We start from the raw sequence: 21,128 nt of genomic DNA on the forward strand, positions 1-21,128 counted from the left end.
GTACATGGACATGGTGCATGAGACTCCAGGGCTTACGTATTTGCAAAAAAAACAAGAGCGAGGTTGCAGACAAGGATTAAGGTGGGAATGCAGATGGAGGCATTGTAAAAGTTGGCATGGGAGCTCTCAAAACTAAGAGTCATGCCAAAAAGCATCATCAAGGGGAATTTAGCTTTTAAAGTAACAAAGTCAACTGTAAATGAGAATATCAGGGAGGCACAGACTAGGAGTCATGGGATAGTGATCAGAAATTGCAGTCCTTGTTCTTGTCACTTTCTCAGTCCAGGGCCACAAGACAATTTTCAATATCCTCACTCTTTCCTTATTTAAGGCTGAATAATGCAACATGTACGCTGGGATCAAATTAGAGACCGTTCCAATCTGTACACCTCCACAGTACCCTATATCAGCGAATCTATCAAATGAATAAGTGGGAATCTTTTATAATGTGCATAAAAATATTGATATGATTTTAATACATGAAATCTGATACAGGTGTCATCTTTGTTTCACAGATTATATACTCAACTGTGGTTCGATTAATTAGACACTTTATATCGTAGTAAATAAGGCTTTTAATATTGTACGTGGCAGGTTGCTAAACTAGACACCTTGTGAACAAAGCATACATGTGGAACCAAAACAGTCTGGATCTTCTGACGTATAGTTGGAAACAAGAGGGAAAATGCATCACAGGAGTAAATCGATACAATTGACATGCACTAGGACCATTAATTTGACAATGTTCTGCCCAAATACCGAAGCTCAATTTATATACCGAACATGGATTATGTAGAGAAGACAACAGAAATAAGTTCACACCATGATTTTTATTGTAGAAAATAATTGAGGCACAAAATATTTAAACACAATTGCACAGTTGTAACCGTTTGTTCTCATATTTTTACACACAGCAAGTTATTTTAACATTTCATACCTTTCTTTTCAAGATAACGTATAGACACCTCAATGTCAGGCACATTAACAATCTAACTGGGAAGAACTCAAAGAAGTTATACTTAAACCGCTGCTTAAAAACAAAAGTAAAGAAACAGCCATATCATTGAGATATTATTTCCAATTTCTTTGTAAATTTATCAAAGAAGCAGTAATCTATGACAGCTTTCTCCCGAATAGCTGAGACACTGCATATTAATTGAGACACTGCATATTAATTAGAAGTGATGAACAGACATTTGTGACAGACCACTTGCTGCATGGTAATCAAGCAAAAAAAATGTAATTCCAAAATCCTGAACGGCATAAAAGATTATTCAATGCAATCATCTTTCTGTGTCACTTTGCATTTGTTTAAATTACATATTAAAGCACTTTCTGTTCAGATGTAATCTTCAAGTGTACTCAATCAATATCATCCAATATTCCATCTAATGAAGAAATACTGCAGAAAACTACTTCAACTAGAGCTAACCAGGACACTGGCCTTTCCCATCTCCCTTCAAAACTTGCTGGAACCTCACCCCGAGCCATTTTGTAATGCATAGATTTCCCATAGTGCAGGTAACCCAACGTAATTATATGTTGAAAAACAGCCTCGTGAAAGCAGCATTTGGGCAAGCAAGGATACATTTCAATTGACCTCCACCTCAAGAATGTACTATAGGGTGGAGGAGGCAGAGAGAACGGGAAAGTGTATTAAAATCAATAGGAAGTCCAAATTAGGGACAAAAGCTAAGCCAAAAGAAAAACTTGAAAACCCAAATAGGAAAGAAGCAATAAGATGAGCAGAGGTGATCAACTTTATTTAAAAATTGCAATATATTCTTAATTCTTTCAGGGGATGTGGGTATCACTATCAAAGCCAGCATTTGTTGCCCATTCCTACTTGCCCTCAAAATGAGTGGCGTGCCATACCATTTCAGAGGGTTGTTAAGAGTTAACCACATTGCTGTGGGTCTGGAGTCACATGGAGGCCAGACAGAATAAGGGCAGCAGACTTCCTTCCCTATAGGACATTAGTGAACCAGATGGGTTTTTATGACAATCTATGATAGTTGTCACCGAAACTAGTTTTCAATCTAGATTTATTCATTAATCTAACTGCCAAGATGGAATTTGAACCTAAGTCCCCAGAGCAATAGCTTGGCCCCCTGAATTATTAGTCAAGCGACATTACCATTATGCCATCATCTCTAGTAGTTATGTGCTGTAGAATTATTATAACACCCGATGCTGACATTGACTCGACCATCGGGGAGTTATAATATCTTAATATTTGAATCTGTTCCAGTCAGAAAATCAACTGGCCATCCCAGGATGCCAAGAACACTTGAGAATCTACTACTAACTGAAACATTATTCAGGAGGTGTGGTCATACTTTGGTGGAGATGGAAGAGTACACAGTTTGAGTCCAACTTTCTCAGACACTGATTAAATATGGCAGACCCAGTAAGCGAGAAGAATTGCTGCTTCTCTGTGCTAATTAGTTTTGCAAAGCTAGCAAACACAACCGTACATAGTGAGTTATTTATAGCTAGCAATAAAATTAATGATCAACAACTATGCTGCTAATTGGGTTAGCAAAGATGACGCTTTAATTGTATCTCAATCCTGAGAATTGCAATTGTTATGCAAAGAAAATTTGGTTTAAAAAAAAGCCCAAAATAATTTGCATTACAACATAGATGCAATTTCGACAGAACAATGCTATCTCGGTTACAAACATTATAATGTGCTCGAAAAAAGCAATAATCATAATTCACAAATTATACACATTAGCTACAACTGTGCACAAACATAATGAAATATTATTACACAGCACAAATATCAGGTATATAATATGTTCGATGTTATGGTAAGTGAAGGATTTATTCAAGTAAATATTCGCAACTTCTCTTAGTTGCCCAGTTCTATTATCACAGAATATAGTATTCAAGCAAATATTTGGACACCTTAGCTGCCATACTGAAGATCATAAATACAAAAGTATGGTTTTATTTACACTTTGGTAAATAAATGTATTTTAAAATATGCAAAATGTTGTTTTGAACGTGATAGAATAATAGGTGCCTTTTAACAAATTGTGAAGAATGTTGAACATTTTTGCATTTATACACAGCTGGTGGTATAATCCATATTTTTAATTAAGTCTTGATGTAAAATTCAGTTGGCCTGAATAATAAAACTGGTCTAAATTGGTGCATCTTTTAAAAAAACTAACTCAATTTGTTGAATTTTATAGCACACATTTCATGCTGATTAAGGGGCAACAGTTTATTTATCAGGTAAATCCACGTAGTACATGCATAGCGTAAACTGGGAATTTGTAAATCCACAATAGAAACTAACATTTAAGATCATAGCAAGCTGTGTTGGTGATTTGGGGGAACATGAATTTTTGCCTGTTGCCTCAGTGGGGAGTCATGTGAGTGAAAAGGGACTTATGTAAAAACTGTGCAGAAGTATTGAACAACTCCAAAAGGACGACGACAAACTAGCACTGTATGTTCATCACAGAATGGACAACAAGGGCATGCCAGCTGTACAAATACTGTCACATCTAAAACAGCACATCTGACACACACATATACACATTGACAGGAATGGATTTTGAGTATCTACTTACATGGAGGATATGGGCTCTGGAATGTCACAGAAAGCTACAAAGTATATGATTTGATCCTAGTGGATAGTGAAAAAAAATGCTTCGGGAAGGAGAAATGCATTTTATGGAATAGTTATCAGTGCAATTGTATCACATGCTTTGAAACGGCTGGTCAGAGGTGCAGGTCTTTTTTTAAGCACTTTCTACCCATGATAAAAACAGTAGGCTGTATTCAGCATGCTCTATTCATAACATTATGTTAGTAGCTGCCAGGGGAAAGGCACTAGATGAAGGCTAGGTGCCCGTGTTTGGATGGGGAAGGAGGCAATACACATAAGAAAATATTTTTTAAAAATCAAGGAGGAAACAAACTGCTGTTTGGACTCATGCACTCAAAGGAATACCACTGTTCTTGGTGGTGGGGGCAGTAGTGGTAAAAGGGAACAGAAACAAAAGAGAAAAGCAAAAAATGTAATTCATTTTTACATTTTATATTGCTGTTTTGTTCAACATGGACAGTTGGATAAATTGCTATTAAATCATTCTGCAGTCAGTAAGCTTCACTGTGATGGAATCGTGGTGCACATGGAAAGATCCGTAAATCATACAACTGCACAAGAGAAAGATTTTCATCTTTATCTGCATCTCACATGGGAAAATGAACATTTCACAGACTTAAATGAGTTCTGCAAATGAACAACCAGGATCTATTTAAAAATATATGGAAATTATAGAGGCAGTTAAGGGCTTGCATTTTAGTGAACTTTACCCATTTGCTATTCACGAATTACTTAAACTCTACAGATTGCATTTTGCAAATTTCCAGTTAGCACACAATATACCTGGCAGAAATGAGAAAAAATAATGTGCCAAAACTGTGTTTGCCTCTGGGATCTGCCTAAAATCTAGCTCAAATAGGTAGGACAAACGGTTTTCCACCAATAGGACTGAAAATAATTTGGGACCAATGACCCATGTTCCTGTGGAGAAGAATCCACATTAAGAAAACTGTCCTGACATATATGACTGATTTACCATTTACAACCTTGCAAAGTCATAGTGGGCAAATAGTATGGGTATTCTTTAGATTGGAGGCTCATAAAACAGAAGCCTGGAAAGTACATTTGACCTACACCATAGATAACATGATGGTACCTCAGAGATTCTGGGCTAGGAATGGAAAACACTCATCTCACCTCAACACCTTTCACCTCAACAGACAAATGCACAAAAAATAGGAAATAAGCAGAGGCCATGTTTTTGTAGAGGTTGTTTTGGCAGTTTTGAACATTAACCGAGATTGGCTAAAATAAGATACAGTCTCAAAGTGAAAGGTCATAACATATAAAATCAAGTAATTGTGCAGTTCAGCCCTACCAAGCTACATAGTGTTTCAGGTATACAGTACAATTTTATAGGTTGGAACACATTTACCTTACAAAGAAAAATTCAACACTAATATATAATTATTTAAGTCACCACAATCTCAGAAATGTCTGCAGGTTACTGGATGACAGCCACATATACTCCACCAGGCTATACTGCAGATACCCCATGATAAATCCACAAACAACATCAGTCACATTGTGTCTTCCCAGCATCACTCGCGACAGTCCAACGATACACACCCACAGCACAACGAGAATACGCAGAGGAACAGCTAAAACCAAATGATTGAGGAAGAAACGGCCTCCCAATGCTGCTCTGGTTGCATGGCCCGACGGAAACGAGTATCTGTCCACAGAGAATGTAGCAAACATGTCCATCTTGTTATGTGTGGGTCGGCGCCTGCGGACCAGTGACTTGACAATACCTACCAGGACTATATCCAAGATCAAAGCTAAACAAGGAAACAAACCAATTATTATACTTTGTAAACTAATGTACAGAAATACAGCTCTCCATCACATCTGACTGACATCAAACTTCTGATCTCTTGGGCTACAGATTGGAAGCAGAGGTAATTTTGAGAGAGATTTTGTACAGGAGATTTAACTACATTCATCATGAAGACTATTTTAATTAAACCAGAACTTCACTGTACAGATGGTGTTAGTCTTGTGCACAGTGGGGGCAAAGTTTCCTTCGGAGCCACACATGTTAAAACATTCCTCAATCAAAGAACAAAGCTCCAATCCATGAACATGCAGAGGACTGAATTTATTATCGTGCATTTGTAAACAAAGGTAAAGGAGCGGAAATATTGATTGAAAACATTTATTTTAGAACTAATTCAGCGTGGAACTGTCTTCTGCAAAGAAGCCATGATGACTTAATGACACATGGGTATCTAAGGAAGGAAAGTCTCCAGTCAGAGTGGGGCAAAAATTTAAATGATATTACAAACAATGCGTAAAATGTATTTCTTTAAAATATATTTAACAGAATAGAAATAAGTCTGTCATATGAATGTACAGAAATACAGAAATATAAGAGTTGCTGGGCTACATTTATATGCGCAGTAACATATTGTAAATATAGGTGTTGTAGATTTAACTTATTAAATCAATTTCACAGTGCAATTAGAGATTTTTTGTTTATATATCCAATTCAATCCAATCAAAGTCCAATTCAGAATCTCAGCAAGCGAGACATTCCAGATCCAAGCTGACAAGACAGAGCTCTCACTTCCAGACTTGGGCTTGATCTACATGATCCAAGCTGATTGGAGCAGGCATTGCACCTCCTCCAAGGCTCGATCTCATTTGCATCTTAGCCAAAAGGCCGAGATGCCGCTTTTAAAAGTTGCTTCAAATGAAGCCACAATGTAACCTTATGACTTCAACCAAGTACAGTATGTCAATACTACACTTTGCTCAAACATCTGCCAGGACTGACATGAAAAGATGTCTTATTTTATATACACACTAGCTGATCTCCCATGGCCTTGCTCATGAAGCAATGTGATTAGCCCAGATTTTAGATCAAGTGTAGTATCGGATCTGCACTTGGTTGAGGTCATGGGGTTGCGCTGGGGCTTCATATGTTTCATATGAAGCAATTTTTAAAAGCGGCATCTCGGCCTTTTGGCTAAGATGCAAATGAGCTCAAGTCTTGGAGGAGGTTCCTCCCCCTTCTCCAATCAGCTTGACTCATGTAGATCAGGCCCGGGACAGGGTGGTTTAGTCGCCCGCCCTGTCTTGTCAGCCTGGATCGGAGATGTCTCAACTTGTTGAGACTCTGAATTGGATTTGATTTGATTGAATTGGAAAAGTATTAAAAAAAAATCGGTTGCAAATGGACACCACGTGCTGTTCTCATCACACCTCAAGCCTGTTCTCTCATTCAAAAAGATGGGTGAACTCAACTCAATTCCACTTTCCTACCCAATCCAATAATTCTCAGAATTTAGATATTGTTTGATATCAGCCTCAATATACTCAACGACTTAGTACTATGACTTGCTGAGTGAAAACATTTATCACATCTCAGTACAAAATGGCCACCCTCTTATCATGAACCTATGCCCCTGAATTCCAGATACTAAAACCAGTGGGAGACAGGATTACACCTCCTGGTTTACTTAGAATATTTAATTTAACATAAACTCATTTGTAAAATGTGAAAAAAAGGAAGATTGAGGGGATTAAGAGATAACAGACAGAAAAGAAAAGTAAAAACATTTTATTAAAAAGCTCCAACAAAATTAGAATCGCAATGATTGAGTCTCCACCATTGTAAAGGTAAACCTTCAGTAAGAGCATGTTTGTCATAATTCAGACTCAAAGCTGTTAAAACTCATTTACACTTGAATGAATAGATAAGCTTTCAAAGTTTGAAATTTATCCACAAAAAAGTATGCATAATGAATTGGGACCAAAAGAGAAAATGCTGGAAAATCTCAGCAGGTTTGGCAGCATCTGTAAGGGGAGAAAAGAGCTGACATTTTGAGTCCAGATGACCCTTTGCCAAAGCTTTGACAAAGGATCATTTGGACTCAAAACGTCAGCTCTTCTGGTTTCAGATTCCAGCATCCGCGGTAATTTGCTTTTATTATATGAAGAATTGGGACACAATTTAGTTATACACCTCTTTCTAAGAGGAAGTATTTTTACACTTCTCAGCACACCCACATTATGAATGCTACACACAAAATGGCAATATATTGTATAAGTTTAGTGCTTAAACAAAAGGGGAAAGGAAGGTAGTCATTTTATTTAGTTTCTTCATATGTAGAAATTTCCAAACATTGCCAATTTGTAAATTTCCCTCATCAATATTTAATATCTAAATAATCTCATCACATGTTCCTCTGACAAATAATTGTGGGCAGGTAACAATTAATAAACAAAAATTTGTGGATCTGTTTAATGGACAGAACTCAGTTGCAAAAACAACCTTATTTTAGATCACAGCAAAAGCAGAATATTCCATTGATCAGAAATTGTGCCCAGAAATAAAGCATGAAGAGTCGGCTTGTCTGAAGTCCACAGGAATGAGGTTGACCTGAGTTTGGTGCTAGTTTATGCCCACTCTATCTTGTTCTAAAATTCCTGTTTCTACATGCAAGGCAGTTGGTTACTTCTGTTTGGCGTTCTATGGGCAAATGATGAGGGGAGGGAAGTGAAGTTCAGTCCAATTTTTATACAACATAGGTGATGCCACAGAAGTTGTCCTTGAGTAGGGAAACACAGGAGCATAAGTCAACAGGAGGAGTTGGCCATTTGACACTTTGAACGTGCTCCATCTTTCAAATTAGGACTGATCTTCTATCTTAACTGCACCTTTGCACCCTATCCTCATATCCCATAATTTCCTTACTTCCAAAATTCAATTTACCCCACAACTCTCTGAGGCAGAGAACTCCAAAGATCCGCAACCCTTTTATTGAAGAAATTTCTCGTCGGTCCCAAATGACTGATGTCTTATGCCGAGACTGTGACCCTAGTTCCAGACTTCCTAACCAGGGTAAACAAAGTCACAGCATCTACTCCATCAGCTCCTTACTTGGGCCCGATTTTCCTGATCTGCTGCACTGTTCAAGTAAGTAAATTTAAGCAGGGGATCATAGAAATCATAGAAACCCTACAGTGCAGAAGGAGGCCATTCGGCCCATCGAGTCTGCACCGACCACAATCCCACCCCACATATTTACCCGCTAATCCCTCTAACCTACGCATCCCAGGACTCTAAGGGGCAATTTTTAACCTGGCCAATCAACCTAACCCGCACATCTTTGGACTGTGGGAGGAAACCGGAGCACCCGGAGGAAACCCACGCAGACACGAGGAGAATGTGCAAACTCCACACAGACAGTGACACGAGCCGGGAATCGAACCCGGGACCCTGGAGCTGTGAAGCAGCAGCGCTAACCACTGTGCTACCGTGCCGCCCTTGCTAACCACTGTGCTACCGTACCGGGAGAGAAAACAGGATTTGTGACGGGCATCACCCCAGTCATGATCTTCCCTGCTCATTTTTTTTTTGGACCGTAATCAGTGGGGAACAGCACAAGGCTGATTGCACTATGCTAACACTTACCAGCATCTATTTAGCAAATCCAGGATTCAATTGTCTGGGCTCTGTGGTGAACCATAGTTGGTTACCACTATGAGCACTGAACCATAGATGGTCAGCACTATGGGTATTTGTAGATATATTACTGTTGTCACTGTTGGGGTTAGGGTTGGGCTGTTCTACCTGTTGATATTGTTCTGTGGTACACTCCAGTTGGCTCCGCCTACCTGGAGGAGCATAAAGGTCACTGCACTGCCTGGTGACCCTTTAGTCTGGGATTGTATTGTATATAGTGTGCTCCATTCTTGTTAGTAATAAAAGCCTTTATTTCCCGGGTACAATCTAGCCTCCCGAGTGATTTAATCACGCATCAATTTTATTACTAACAAAATTTTGGTAAAAAAAAAACCATGGAGCAAATGTTGAAACCCGATCGGCTTACTTTAGATCCACGTGCGGCAGGAGCATCGAACACTTTCGACCATTGGTTAAAGTGTTTTCAAGACTACAGCAATGCCTCAACAGCCATTCAAAACGATGCCGATAGACTGCGGGTCCTCCATGCGAGGGTAAGCGACACCGTATACTCATCAATCCGCGATGCCCAAGACTACAAAGGGGCCATTGAACTACTTAAGAAACTGTACAACAAACCGCCAAACGAGATCCATGCTCGACACCTTCAAGCCACTCGACGGCGGCAGCCCGGCGAAACGACAGGACAGTACCTGCGCGAACTTCAGCAGCTAGCCAGAGCCTGCAACTGCAAGCCAGTGTCAGCGGCCCAGTATACGAACGACTTGATCCGAGATGCGTTCGTGGCGGGAATCGGCTCATCGTATATTCGCCTTCGGCTGCTAGAGCAAGGTAACCTAGACCTCGCTAAGACAGTAGAATTGGCTGACACAATGGAAACGGCCTCCAGAAGTCTAGAAACGTACCCCACCGACCACGTGGGAACATCGTGGCAAGTACAGCCACCGACTCAACTTTACCCAGCGGCTCCGAAAAACTGCGCGATTGTGCTTTCAACCTCGGACCTGACGACGGCGGCAGCTCCAGGAGACCCGCGGTGTTACTTCTGTGGATTGGCGAAACACCCTCGGCAGCGATGTCCAGCTAGAACGGTATTTTGCTCCGCGTGTGGAAAGAAAGGGCATTATGCCAAAGTCTGCAGGACCAAACCACCCTCCAAGCATAGCAGCGCGGCGTGTGATTCTCCAGAGCCTGTCTCCTTGTCTCCAGCTTCTTCGAGGTCTTCCACCACGTGCGATTCCAGAGCGCCGCCATTCCTGACGACAAAGACGCAAGACACGTGCGACCTGCAGGGGCCGCCACTTTTAGCGCCACCGACCACGTGCGATCCATGGGCGCAGCCATTTTGGTCAGCACCGACCGCAGACGACCAGCAGGGGTCATCATCATCAACCATCTCAGCTGCCTGCAGTTGCACTCAAGACCCAACGGTGGCGTCAATCATCCTGGACCAGGCCAAGCCTCACAGACTCGACAAGTCCATGATGGGCATAGAGGTAAATGGACGCCAAATTCATTGTTTGTTTGACAGCGGGAGCACGGAGAGTTTCATTCACCCTGACACCGTGAAACGGTGCGGTCTCAGAGTACGGACTGTCAGACAGACAATTTTGATGGTGTCGAGGTCCCGGTCTGTTACCGTGCTAGCGAGCTGCGTGGTCAACCTAACGGTGCGGGGCACAGTTTACGAGAACTTCAGGCTCCTCGTGTTACCGCACCTTTGCGCTCCGATACTCCTGGGACTAGAATTTATGGTCCACCTGAGGAGTGTAACCCTGCAGTACGATGGGCCACTCCCTCCACTTTCAGTGGGAGCACAGCAGCCTCCAAATTGCCCAGCGCGCTCCACGTGTAGCCTCTCGACACTCAATCACCCCACCATCCTTATTTGAGAATCTCGTGCCAGGCTGCAAGCCCATCGCAACCAAGAGCAGGCGTTACAGCGCTGAGGATCGGATCTTTATTCGATCTGAAGTTCAGCGGCTCCTCAGGGAAGGGATCATTCAACCTAGCACTAGTCCATGGAGAGCGCAAGTCATGGTGGTTAAAACTGGAAACAAACCCCAGATGGTCATAGACTATAGTCAGACCATTAATAGATACACGCAGCTGGATGCGTATCCTCTCCCGCGCATATCTGACATGGTCAACCAGATTGCGCAGTACCGGGTGTTCTCCACCGTTGACTTGAAGTCAGCTTACCACCAGCTCCCCATTCGCCCAGAGGACCGAAAATACACGGCCTTTGAGGCGGATGGTCGTCTTTACCACTTTTTAAGGGTTCCCTTTGGCGTCACGAATGGGGTCCCGGTCTTCCAGCGTGCAATGGACCGAATGGTGGACCAGAACAGGCTGCGGGCTACCTTCCCGTACCTGGATAACGTCACTATCTGCGGCCATGACCAGCAGGACCACGATGCCAACCTCCTTAGATTTTTACGCACTGCGTCTCGCCTGAATCTGACCTACAACAGCGAGAAGTGCGTATTTAGCAAGCGCCGCCTAGCAATTCTCGGATACGTGGTGGAAAACCTGATCCAGACCGTATGCGTCTCCTCCTTGAACTTCCCCTGCCCACTAGTATCAAAGCACTGAGAAGATGCTTAGGTTTCTTTTCATACTATGCACAGTGGGTTCCCAATTATGCGGACAAAGCCCGTCCGCTCATCAAGTCTACCTCTTTTCCCCTAGCAGCAGAGGCTCGCTTAGCCTTTGAAGGGATAAAAGCCGACATCGCGAAAGCCACGATGCACGCTGTTGATGAGTCTATCCCCTTTCAGGTGGAGAGTGATGCATCTGATTTCGCCCTGGCCGCCACACTTAACCAGGCGGGCAGGCCCGTCGCCTTTTTCTCTCGCACCCTCCAAGGCCCTGAAATTCGGCACTCTGCGGTGGAAAAAGAGGCCCAGGCCATTGTGGAGGCCGTTCGGCATTGGCACCATTACTTGGCGGGAAAACGATTCACCCTGCTCACGGACCAGCAGTCCGTGGCGTTCATGTTCAACAACATGTTACGGGGTAAGATCAAAAATGATAAAATCTTGAGGTGGAGAATCGAACTCTCCACCTACAACTATGATATCATGTACCGTCCGGGGAAGCTCAATGAGCCCTCAGACGCCCTGTCGCGTGGAACATGTGCCAGTGTGCAGGAGGATCGATTACAGGCCCTCCACATGATCTCTGCCATCCGGGGATCACTCGGCTCTTCCATTTCGTAAAGGCCCAGAATCTACCCTACTCAGTGGATGATGTCAGGTCCATAACCCGAAGCTGCCAGGTATGTGCTGAATGCAAACCGCACTTCTACCGACCTGACAGGGCACACCTCATTAAAGCCACTCGCCCTTTTGAAAGACTGAGTGTGGACTTCAAGGGCCCCCTCCCTTCGACAGATCGGAACGTGTACTTCCTCAATGTGATTGATGAGTACTCACGATTCCCTTTTGCCATTCCCTGTTCAGATATGACCGCTGCCACGGTTATCAAAGCATTACGGGATCTTTTCACCCTGTTCGGTTACCCCAGCTATATCCACAGTGATAGGGGCTCATCATTTATGAGTGACGACTTGAGGCAATACCTGCTCTCAAAAGGGATTGCCTCAAGTCGAACTACGAGTTACAACCCTAGGGGTAACGGACAGGTTGAACGAGAAAATGCTACAGTCTGGAAGGCTGTCTTACTGGCGTTGAGGTCTAAAGGTCTTCCAGTCTCCCGTTGGCAAGAGGTACTCTCTGATGCGCTCCATTCCATCCGCTCCCTCCTGTGTACGGCAACCAACGCTACTCCACATGAGAGGATGTTTTCCTTCCCTAGGAAGTCTTCCTCTGGGACCTCATTACCGTCTTGGTTGATGTACTCAGGACCTGTCCTCCTGCGGCGGCATGTTAGGACCCGCAAGTCCGACCCTTTGGTTGAACAGGTCCATCTCCTCCATGCCAACCCTCAATATGCCCATGTGGCATATCCTGACAGGCGAGAGGACACGGTCTCTATTAGAGATCTGGCGCCTGCAGGGGACTTGGAAACCCCAGTCGCTCCCACACCCCTAGTTAGGGACCCCTTGATCTTTATCTCCGCTCCTAACACGGCGCGGGCAGTATCGGGACCACCACTTAATCCTCTTACTCCCGTGTACAGCTTGCCTGAGTCCAGGAGATTGTCGCCACCTCGAGGCGTGCTCGAGTCCAGTAGAGTGTCGCCACCTCGTAGCCCACCCGTCCATGAGGAACTAGAGTCGTCACTGGACACCGCCTTGGAGAGAAGGTCACCACGGTCACCAGAACCGGCGTTACCGCCAGTGTTGAGGAGGTCGCAGAGACGGTGTGGTCCTTCAATACGACTGAACTTGTGAATATATGAACAGTTGTTCTGGTTTTTTTTGCCCCGCCGGCCTTTGTTTCAAAGGAGGGGTGAATGTGGTGAACCATAGTTGGTTACCACTATGAGTACTGAACCATAGATGGTCAGCACTATGGGTACTTGTAGATATGTTACTGTTGTCACTGTTGGGGTTAGGGTTGGGCTGTTCTACCTGTTGATATTGTTCTGTGGTACACTCCAGTTGGCTCTGCCTACCTGGAAGAGTATAAAGGTCACTGCACTGCCTGGTGACCCTTTAGTCTGGGATTGTATTGTATATAGTGTGCTCCATTCTTGTTAGTAATAAAAGCCTTTATTTCCCGGATACAATCTAGCCTCCCGAGTGATTTAATCGCGCATCAGGCTCGCTCAGGTTTCTGCCCCCGTCGGTGGAGGTCAATCCCAGCGGGATCACGTGTGGTTCCCACCACTGGGGACCAGGTGTGTTGGCCTCGCTGTTGGGGCCAAAGGCCATTGAGGCCCCCCAGGAGATCAGGGGTGGGGGAGAGTAGACTGGGAAATTGGCGCATGCGTATTAGCCCTCTCTGCAGTCCGATGCCGGCCTCTCCAGTGGGATATAGGCTCTCCCCACGCCCCGGCGTAAATCCCAACGGACTCCGTGATGCACAGAGTGCCGTAAATTCATTCCACTAAGCTCAAAAAACAGGTGGGAAAAACTCCCATATTCCCACCCATTGGGCACTTAGTTTGTTTGGGAAAAATTGTGCTCTTTATGTTTCAGTGAGATCATGACTTATTCTTCAAAATTCTAGGCAATATAGGAATAGTCTTCTCAATCAGAGGACAGCACCCTCAACCCAGGAATTAGTCTAGTGAACCTTCGTTCACCTAGTGAACTCCCTCAATTGTAATATAAAAGGAAAGAGGAAGAAATGGTGCAAGAGAGATTATATTTTTAAAAAACTTCCTGCGCTGATGAACACCGTGGTTTCATATGCAAATTTGAACAGAAGACAGCACTAGAACTTGAACAAAACTACCTTGTGACTAAACCTGTTTTTCCAATTAACACAGTAAGGAGTCTAACAACACCAGGTTAAAGTCCAACAGGTTTATTTGGCAGTGGCGTTTGCTACCAAATAAACCTGTTGGATTTTAACCTGGTGTTGTTAGACTCCTTACTGTGTTTACCCCAGTCCGACGCCGGCATCTCCACATCATCATTTCCAATTAACCTCATTCACTTCATGAATCCAATTTTTGCTTCAAGCACATTTTTAAAAAAATGCTTGACAAGCAAAATGAAATTCAGTACAAAGTCTTATCAAGGTAAGTGTTTTCCATCTGGAAAGAATTGCACAATCCTTTTCATCTGGGTATTCACAGGGTCAAAAGCTCATCAAGATCTGCTATGTAAATGTTTTATATTGTAACAAACTGGGGTGTGAATTGGTGCTGCCAATGTTTTTTTTAAAAACAATGGATCTAGGAAAGCAACAAAAGGAAAAATCACCACAGTAACAGAAGGAATTGGATGTTGTTCGCTGTAAATATTTTCTCAAGTATAGCAGTGGTCAGTCCTACAAGCTGTCAGTGCATTTTATGTTCCAGAATGTACCCATGCTACCTGATATTCAGTTGGCACAACAGCATAACCTTGGGTTGAACAGCACAACCCTTTGGTCTGAATATTACCCTATGCACATGACTTCCTATGCATTTCTCCAATCTTTTAGAAAACAGACCAAGAAATATTTATTAAGGCTAGGCCAGATAACAAATTAAACTGCTTCATTCACAAACTAGCAAGCAAAATATATTCTATTTACGTAGCTTGATCTCATTTCTCTCCTCCAAAATGTGAAGGAAAATAAGAAACCACATACTCTGTTCGTTTTGTGAGTTAAGTCAGAGGCTATTTGCATTACCTTTCTTTCAGACTGACAATTATCAAAACCCAGCTACATTGTCCAGGATCATGACTCGGGCCTTCCAGAAAGCCTTATTTGACCTTGTGGATACCCAGATTAAAGGATTGTGCATCTCTACGTGGAAAACATTTCTCTTGGAAACACTTTGTGCTCAATTAGATTTTGCTTGCAAAGTATTTTCAAAAATAAAATTCCCTGAGGGATTGGGCTCAAGTGGAAAAGCATGTTAACCAGGTGGTTTCAGTTCTGGGAGGGGGGGGGGGGGGAGCAAGCTGGTGGTGGTTGGGAGTGTCAAATTAGTCACAATAGAGGAATTATTTCTGGAGTGCATACTGGATGGTTTTCTGGAGCAATATTTTGAGGAACCAGCAAGGGAGCAGGCCATCTTGTGCAACGAGAAAGGATTAGTTGGCCATCTAGTTGTGAGAAAACCCTTGGGGACAAGATACCATAATATGGTAGAATTCTGTGTCAAGGTGGATAATGATATAGTTGATTCTGAGACCAGGGTCCTGAATATCAATACAGGTAACTATGATGGTATGAGGCATAAATTGGCCATGATGGACTGGGAAACATTACTGAAAGGAAAGACAGTGGATAGGTAATGGCAGGCATTTAAATAACGAATAGGTGAACTCCAGAATTGTTTATTCCTGATTGGCACAAGGGTAGTAAAGGAATTGTGGCCAAACCATGGCTTACAAAGGAAATTAGTATCAGATTCAAGGAAGAAGCATACAAATTGGCAAGAAAAAGCAGTAGGCCTGAGGATTGGGAGCAGTTTAAAATTCAGCAAAGGAGGACCAGACCGATTAAGAAGGGAAAAATAGAGTATGAAAATAAGCTAGTGGGGAACATAAAAACTGACTGTAAAAGTATCTATAGATATCTAAAGAGAAAAAAAGAGAATGTAGGCCACTTACAGTCAGAAACGGGAGAATTCATAACGGGGAACAAAGAAATGGCTGAGGAATTAAATTTGTACTTTGCTTCAGTCTTCACAAGGGAAAACATCAATAATGTACCAGAAGTGCTGAGAGAAACGTGTTTTAGTGAGGTGAAGGAAATAAGCATTAGTAGAGAAATGTTTTTGGGAAAATTGATGGATCTGAAGGTGGATAAATCTCCAGGTCCTGATAATCTTCATCATCCCAGAGTACTTAAGGAAGTGGCCCTGGAAGTAGTAGATCCATTGGTGGTTATTTTCCAAAATTCTTTAGACTCGGGAATAGTTCCTACAATTGGAGGGTAGCTAATGCAAGTCCACTATTCGAAAAGGGAGGTAGAGAGAAAACAGGGAACTATAGACCAAAGATGGAGGCTTTGGAGAGGGTACAAAAAAGATTTACCAGGATGTTGCCTGATATGGAGGGCATTAGCTATGAGGAGAGGTTGGAGAAACTTGGTTTGTTCTCACTGGGACGACAGAGGTTGAGGGGAGACCTGATAAAGTCTACAAGATTATGAGAGGCATAGATAGAGTGGATAGTCAGAAGCTTTTTCCCAGGGTGGAAGAGTCAATTACTCGGGGCACAGGTTTAAGGTGCGAGGGGCAAGGTTTAAAGGAGATGTACGAGGCAGATTTTTTACACAGGTGGGTGCCTGGAACTCGCTGCTGGGGGAGTAGTGGAAGCGGATACGGTAGTGGCTTTTAAGGGGCATCTTGACAAATACATGAGTAGGATGGGAATAGAGATATGTGGTCCCCGGAAGGGTCGGGGGTTTTAGTTAAGTTGGGCAGAATGGTTGGTGCAGGCTTGGAGGGCCGAAGGGCCTGTTCCTGTGCTGTAATTTTCTTTGTTCTTGTTCTACCAGTGAGCCTAATGTCGATACTGGATAAGTTGCTAGAGTCTATTACCAAGGATTTCATAACTCGACATTTGGAAGGCAGTGGTATAATCAGACAAAGTCAGCATGGATTTACAAAAGGGAAATCATGCTTGTCGAATCTATTGGAATTTTCTGAGGATGTAACTAGTAGAGTTGACCAAGGAGAATCAATGGATGCGGTTTATTTAGACTTTCTGAAGACTTTCAACAACAGAACAGACTACTGTGTAAAGTTAAAGCACATGAGATTGCAGGTAATGTCTTGAGATGGATAGAAAGCTGCTTAGCAGACAGGAAACAGAGTTGGCATAAATGGGTCTTTTTCTGATTGGCAGTCAGTGACTAGTGGGGTTCCGCAGGGGTCTGTGCTAGGACCCCAACTGTTCACATACATCAAAAATTTGACAGAGGGAAATTTGCAGATAATACAAAGTTGGGTGGGAGGGTGAGCTGTGAGGAGGCTGCAAAGATGCTTCAGCGTGGTTTGGATAGGCTGAGTGTGGGGGCATCTGCATAGCAGATGCAGTATAATGTGGATAAATATGAGGTTATCCACTTTGGTAGCAATAATAGGAAGACAGATTACTTGAATGGGTTTAAATTGAGAGAGGTGGATATTCAACAAGACCTTGGAGTCCTCGTGCATCAGTCGTTGAAAGTAAGCGTGTAGGTACAGCAGGTAGTAAAGGAGGAAAATGGCATGTTGGCCTTCAAGCGAGAGGATTTGAGTATGGGGATGTTTTTCTGCAGTTGTGTAGGGCATTGGTGAGGCCAGACCTGGAGTATTGTGTGCTGTTTTGGTGTCCTTATCTGAGGAAGGATGTCCTTGCTATAGAGGGAGTACAGCAAAGGTTTAACCAGGCTGATTTCTGGGATGGCAGGTCTGTCATATGAGGAGAGACTAAGTCAGTTAGGATTTTATTCAAGAGAAGTTTAGAAGAGTGAGAGGGAATCTCATAGAAACTTACAAAATTTTAGCACGGTTAGTATGATAGGATAGATTCAGAAAGAATGTTCCCAATGGTGGGGGAAGTCCAGAACTAGGGGTCATAGTTTGAGGATAAGGGGTAAACCTTTTGGAACTGAGGCGAGGAGAAATTTCTTCACCCAGAGGGTGGTGAGTGCGTGGAATTCACTACCACCGAATGTAGTTGAGGCCAAAACGTTGTCTGATTTCAAGAAGAAATTAGATATAGCTCTTGGGACTAAAGGGATCAAGGGATATGGGAGAAGGGGGGGCGGGCGGGGGAAGGGATCAGGATACTGAATTTGATCAAAATGAATGGTGGAGCAGGCTCGAAGGGCTGAATGGCCTACTCCTGCTTCTAGTTTCTATGTCCCTATGATTTCATCTGGCTTTTGAAAAATTAATTCTTAGGAGGTGGACATCGCTGCAGCGGTTGACATTTATTGTCCACTCTAGCTGCCCTGAACTGATAGGTGCCATCTTTGTTTCCAGACAAGCCAACGTGTCAACCCCATTGTGGATTTAGAGTCTCACATAAGCTCGTCCAGGTAAAGACAGTTGGTTTCCCTCCTTAAAGAACATTGGTTAGCCACATGTCGTATTTATGATGATTCCACAGCTTCATTCTCACTTCTGTTTTTAAAATTAATGTAGTAAGAAGTTTAACAACACCAGGTTAAAGTCCAACAGGTTTATTTGGTAGCAAAAGCCACACAAGCTTTCGAGGCTCTGAGCCCCTTCTTCAGGTGAGTGGGAATTCTGTTCACAAACAGAACTTATAAGACACAGACTCAATTTACATGAATAATGGTTGGAATGCGAATACTTACAACTAATCCAGTCTTTAAGAAACAAAACAATGGGAGTGGAGAGAGCATCAAGACAGGCTAAAAAGATGTGTATTGTCTCCAGACAAGACAGCCAGTGAAACTCTGCAGGTCCACGCAACTGTGGGAGTTACAAATAGTGTGACATAAATTCTGATTCTAGGATCGCATGATAAAGACTCAGGAGGAAAAAAGCAGAAATATTTATGTGAAATAGTGTGACATAAACCCAATATCCCGGTTGAGGCCGTCCTTGTGTGTGCGGAACCTGGCTATCAGTTTCTGCTCCGCGACTCTGCGCTGTCGTGTGTCGCGAAGGCCGCCTTGGAGAACGCTTACCCGAATATCAGAGGCCGAATGCCCGTGAATGCACGGGATATTGGGTTTATGTCACACTATTTCACATAAATATTTCTGCTTTTTTCCTCCTGAGTCTTTATCATGCCCGAATGCACGGGCATTCGGCCTCTGATATTCGGGTAAGCGTTCTCCAAGGCGGCCTTCGCGACACACGACAGCGCAGAGTCGCGGAGCAGAAACTGATAGCCAGGTTCCGCACACACAAGGACGGCCTCAACCGGGATATTGGGTTTATGTCACACTATTTCACATAAATATTTCTGCTTTTTTCCTCCTGAGTCTTTATCATGCGATCCTAGAATCAGAATTTATGCCACACTATTTGTAACTCCCACAGTTGCGTGGACCTGCAGAGTTTCACTGGCTGTCTTGTCTGGAGACAATACACATCTTTTTAGCCTGTCTTGATGCTCTCTCCACTCCCATTGTTTTGTTTCTTAAAGACTGGATTAGTTGTAAGTATTCGCATTCCAACCATTATTCATGTAAATTGAGTCTGTGTCTTATAAGTTCTGTTTGTGAACAGAATTCCCACTCACCTGAAGAAGGGGCTCAGAGCCTCGAAAGCTTGTGTGGCTTTTGCTACCAAATAAACCTGTTGGACTTTAACCTGGTGTTGTTAAACTTCTTACTGTGTTTACCCCAGTCCAACGCCGGCATCTCCACATCATTTAAAATTAATACCAGCTTATTCCCAGACTTTATTTTAAAACCGAATTCAAATTCTCAAACTGCCTTGGTAGGATTTGAAAGTATTATTAGTCCGGGCCTATGAATGACTCTTTGGTAACAATCACTATAACATTTTCTATACCTGTGGCATTTGTTTTATACTTAAACAAACTCACCACGTTATCAAGCACAACTCAATACCAAAATTCTTTCCATAAATGAAAACTGAGATCTCAAAAGTCCAAAAACATGGCAATGGGGTAGATTAACTTCAATCCAATTGTTGCATTTATGATATTGGAAGAACTGTACAAATTGCAAATGTGTAAAGTAAATAAATCATAGCTTTTACACCACAGAAAAAGACCATTCAGCCCAATGGGTTCCATGTGCTGGATTATAGATAGGATATAGATAGGCTGGAAATTTGGGCAAGGAAATGGCAGATGGAGTTCAATCCTGATAAATGCGAAGTGATGCATTTTGGTGGGAATAATGTAGGGAGGAGCTACACGATAAATGGAAGAACCATAAAGGGTGTAGAGACGCAGAGGGACCTGGGTGTGCAAGTCCACAGATCTTTGAAGGTGACGTCACAGGTGGAGAAGGTGGTGAAGAAGGCATATGGCATGCTTGCCTTTATAGGACGGGGCATAGAGTATAAAAGTTGGGGTCTGATGTTGCAGATGTATAGAACGTTGGTTCGGCCGCATTTGGAATACTGCGTCCAGTTCTGGTCGCCACACTACCAGAAGGACGTGGAGGCTTTGGAGAGAGTACAGAGGAGGTTTACCAGGATGTTGCCTGGTATGGAGGGGTTTGGTTATGAGGAGAGATTGGGGAAACTAGGGTTGTTCTCCTTGGAAAGACGGAGGATGAGGGGAGACTTAATAGAGGTGTATAAAATTATGAAAGGCATAGATAGGGTGAACGGTGGGAAGCTTTTCCCCGGGTCGGTGGTGACGTTCACGAGGGGTCATAGGTTCAAGGTGAAGGGGGGGAGGTTTAACACAGATATCAGAAGGACATATTTCACACAGAGGGTCGTGGGGGCCTGGAATGTGTTGCCGGGCAAGGTGGTGGAGGCGGACACACTGGGAACGTTTAAGACTTATCTAGACAGCTATATGAACGGAGTGGGAATGGAGGGATA

The 21,128-nt window shown here is 43.1% G+C and overlaps 1 protein-coding gene across 1 annotated transcript in view; it reads right to left on the reverse strand.

Moving 5' to 3' along the window:
* Positions 1 to 811: 811 nt before the first annotated feature.
* Positions 812 to 21,128, reverse strand: part of plpp6 (phospholipid phosphatase 6) — a 33,118-nt gene continuing 12,801 nt past the window's right edge. The window contains exon 2 of the mRNA XM_078218102.1: positions 812 to 5,406. Within this exon, the coding sequence (XP_078074228.1) occupies positions 5,042 to 5,406 (365 nt within the window). The 3' untranslated portion in view covers positions 812 to 5,041. The remainder of the gene's footprint in view (positions 5,407 to 21,128) is intronic.

Source organism: Mustelus asterias, chromosome 8 (assembly GCF_964213995.1).
Source record: "Mustelus asterias chromosome 8, sMusAst1.hap1.1, whole genome shotgun sequence".
In the NCBI taxonomy this organism is placed as follows: domain Eukaryota; kingdom Metazoa; phylum Chordata; class Chondrichthyes; order Carcharhiniformes; family Triakidae; genus Mustelus; species Mustelus asterias.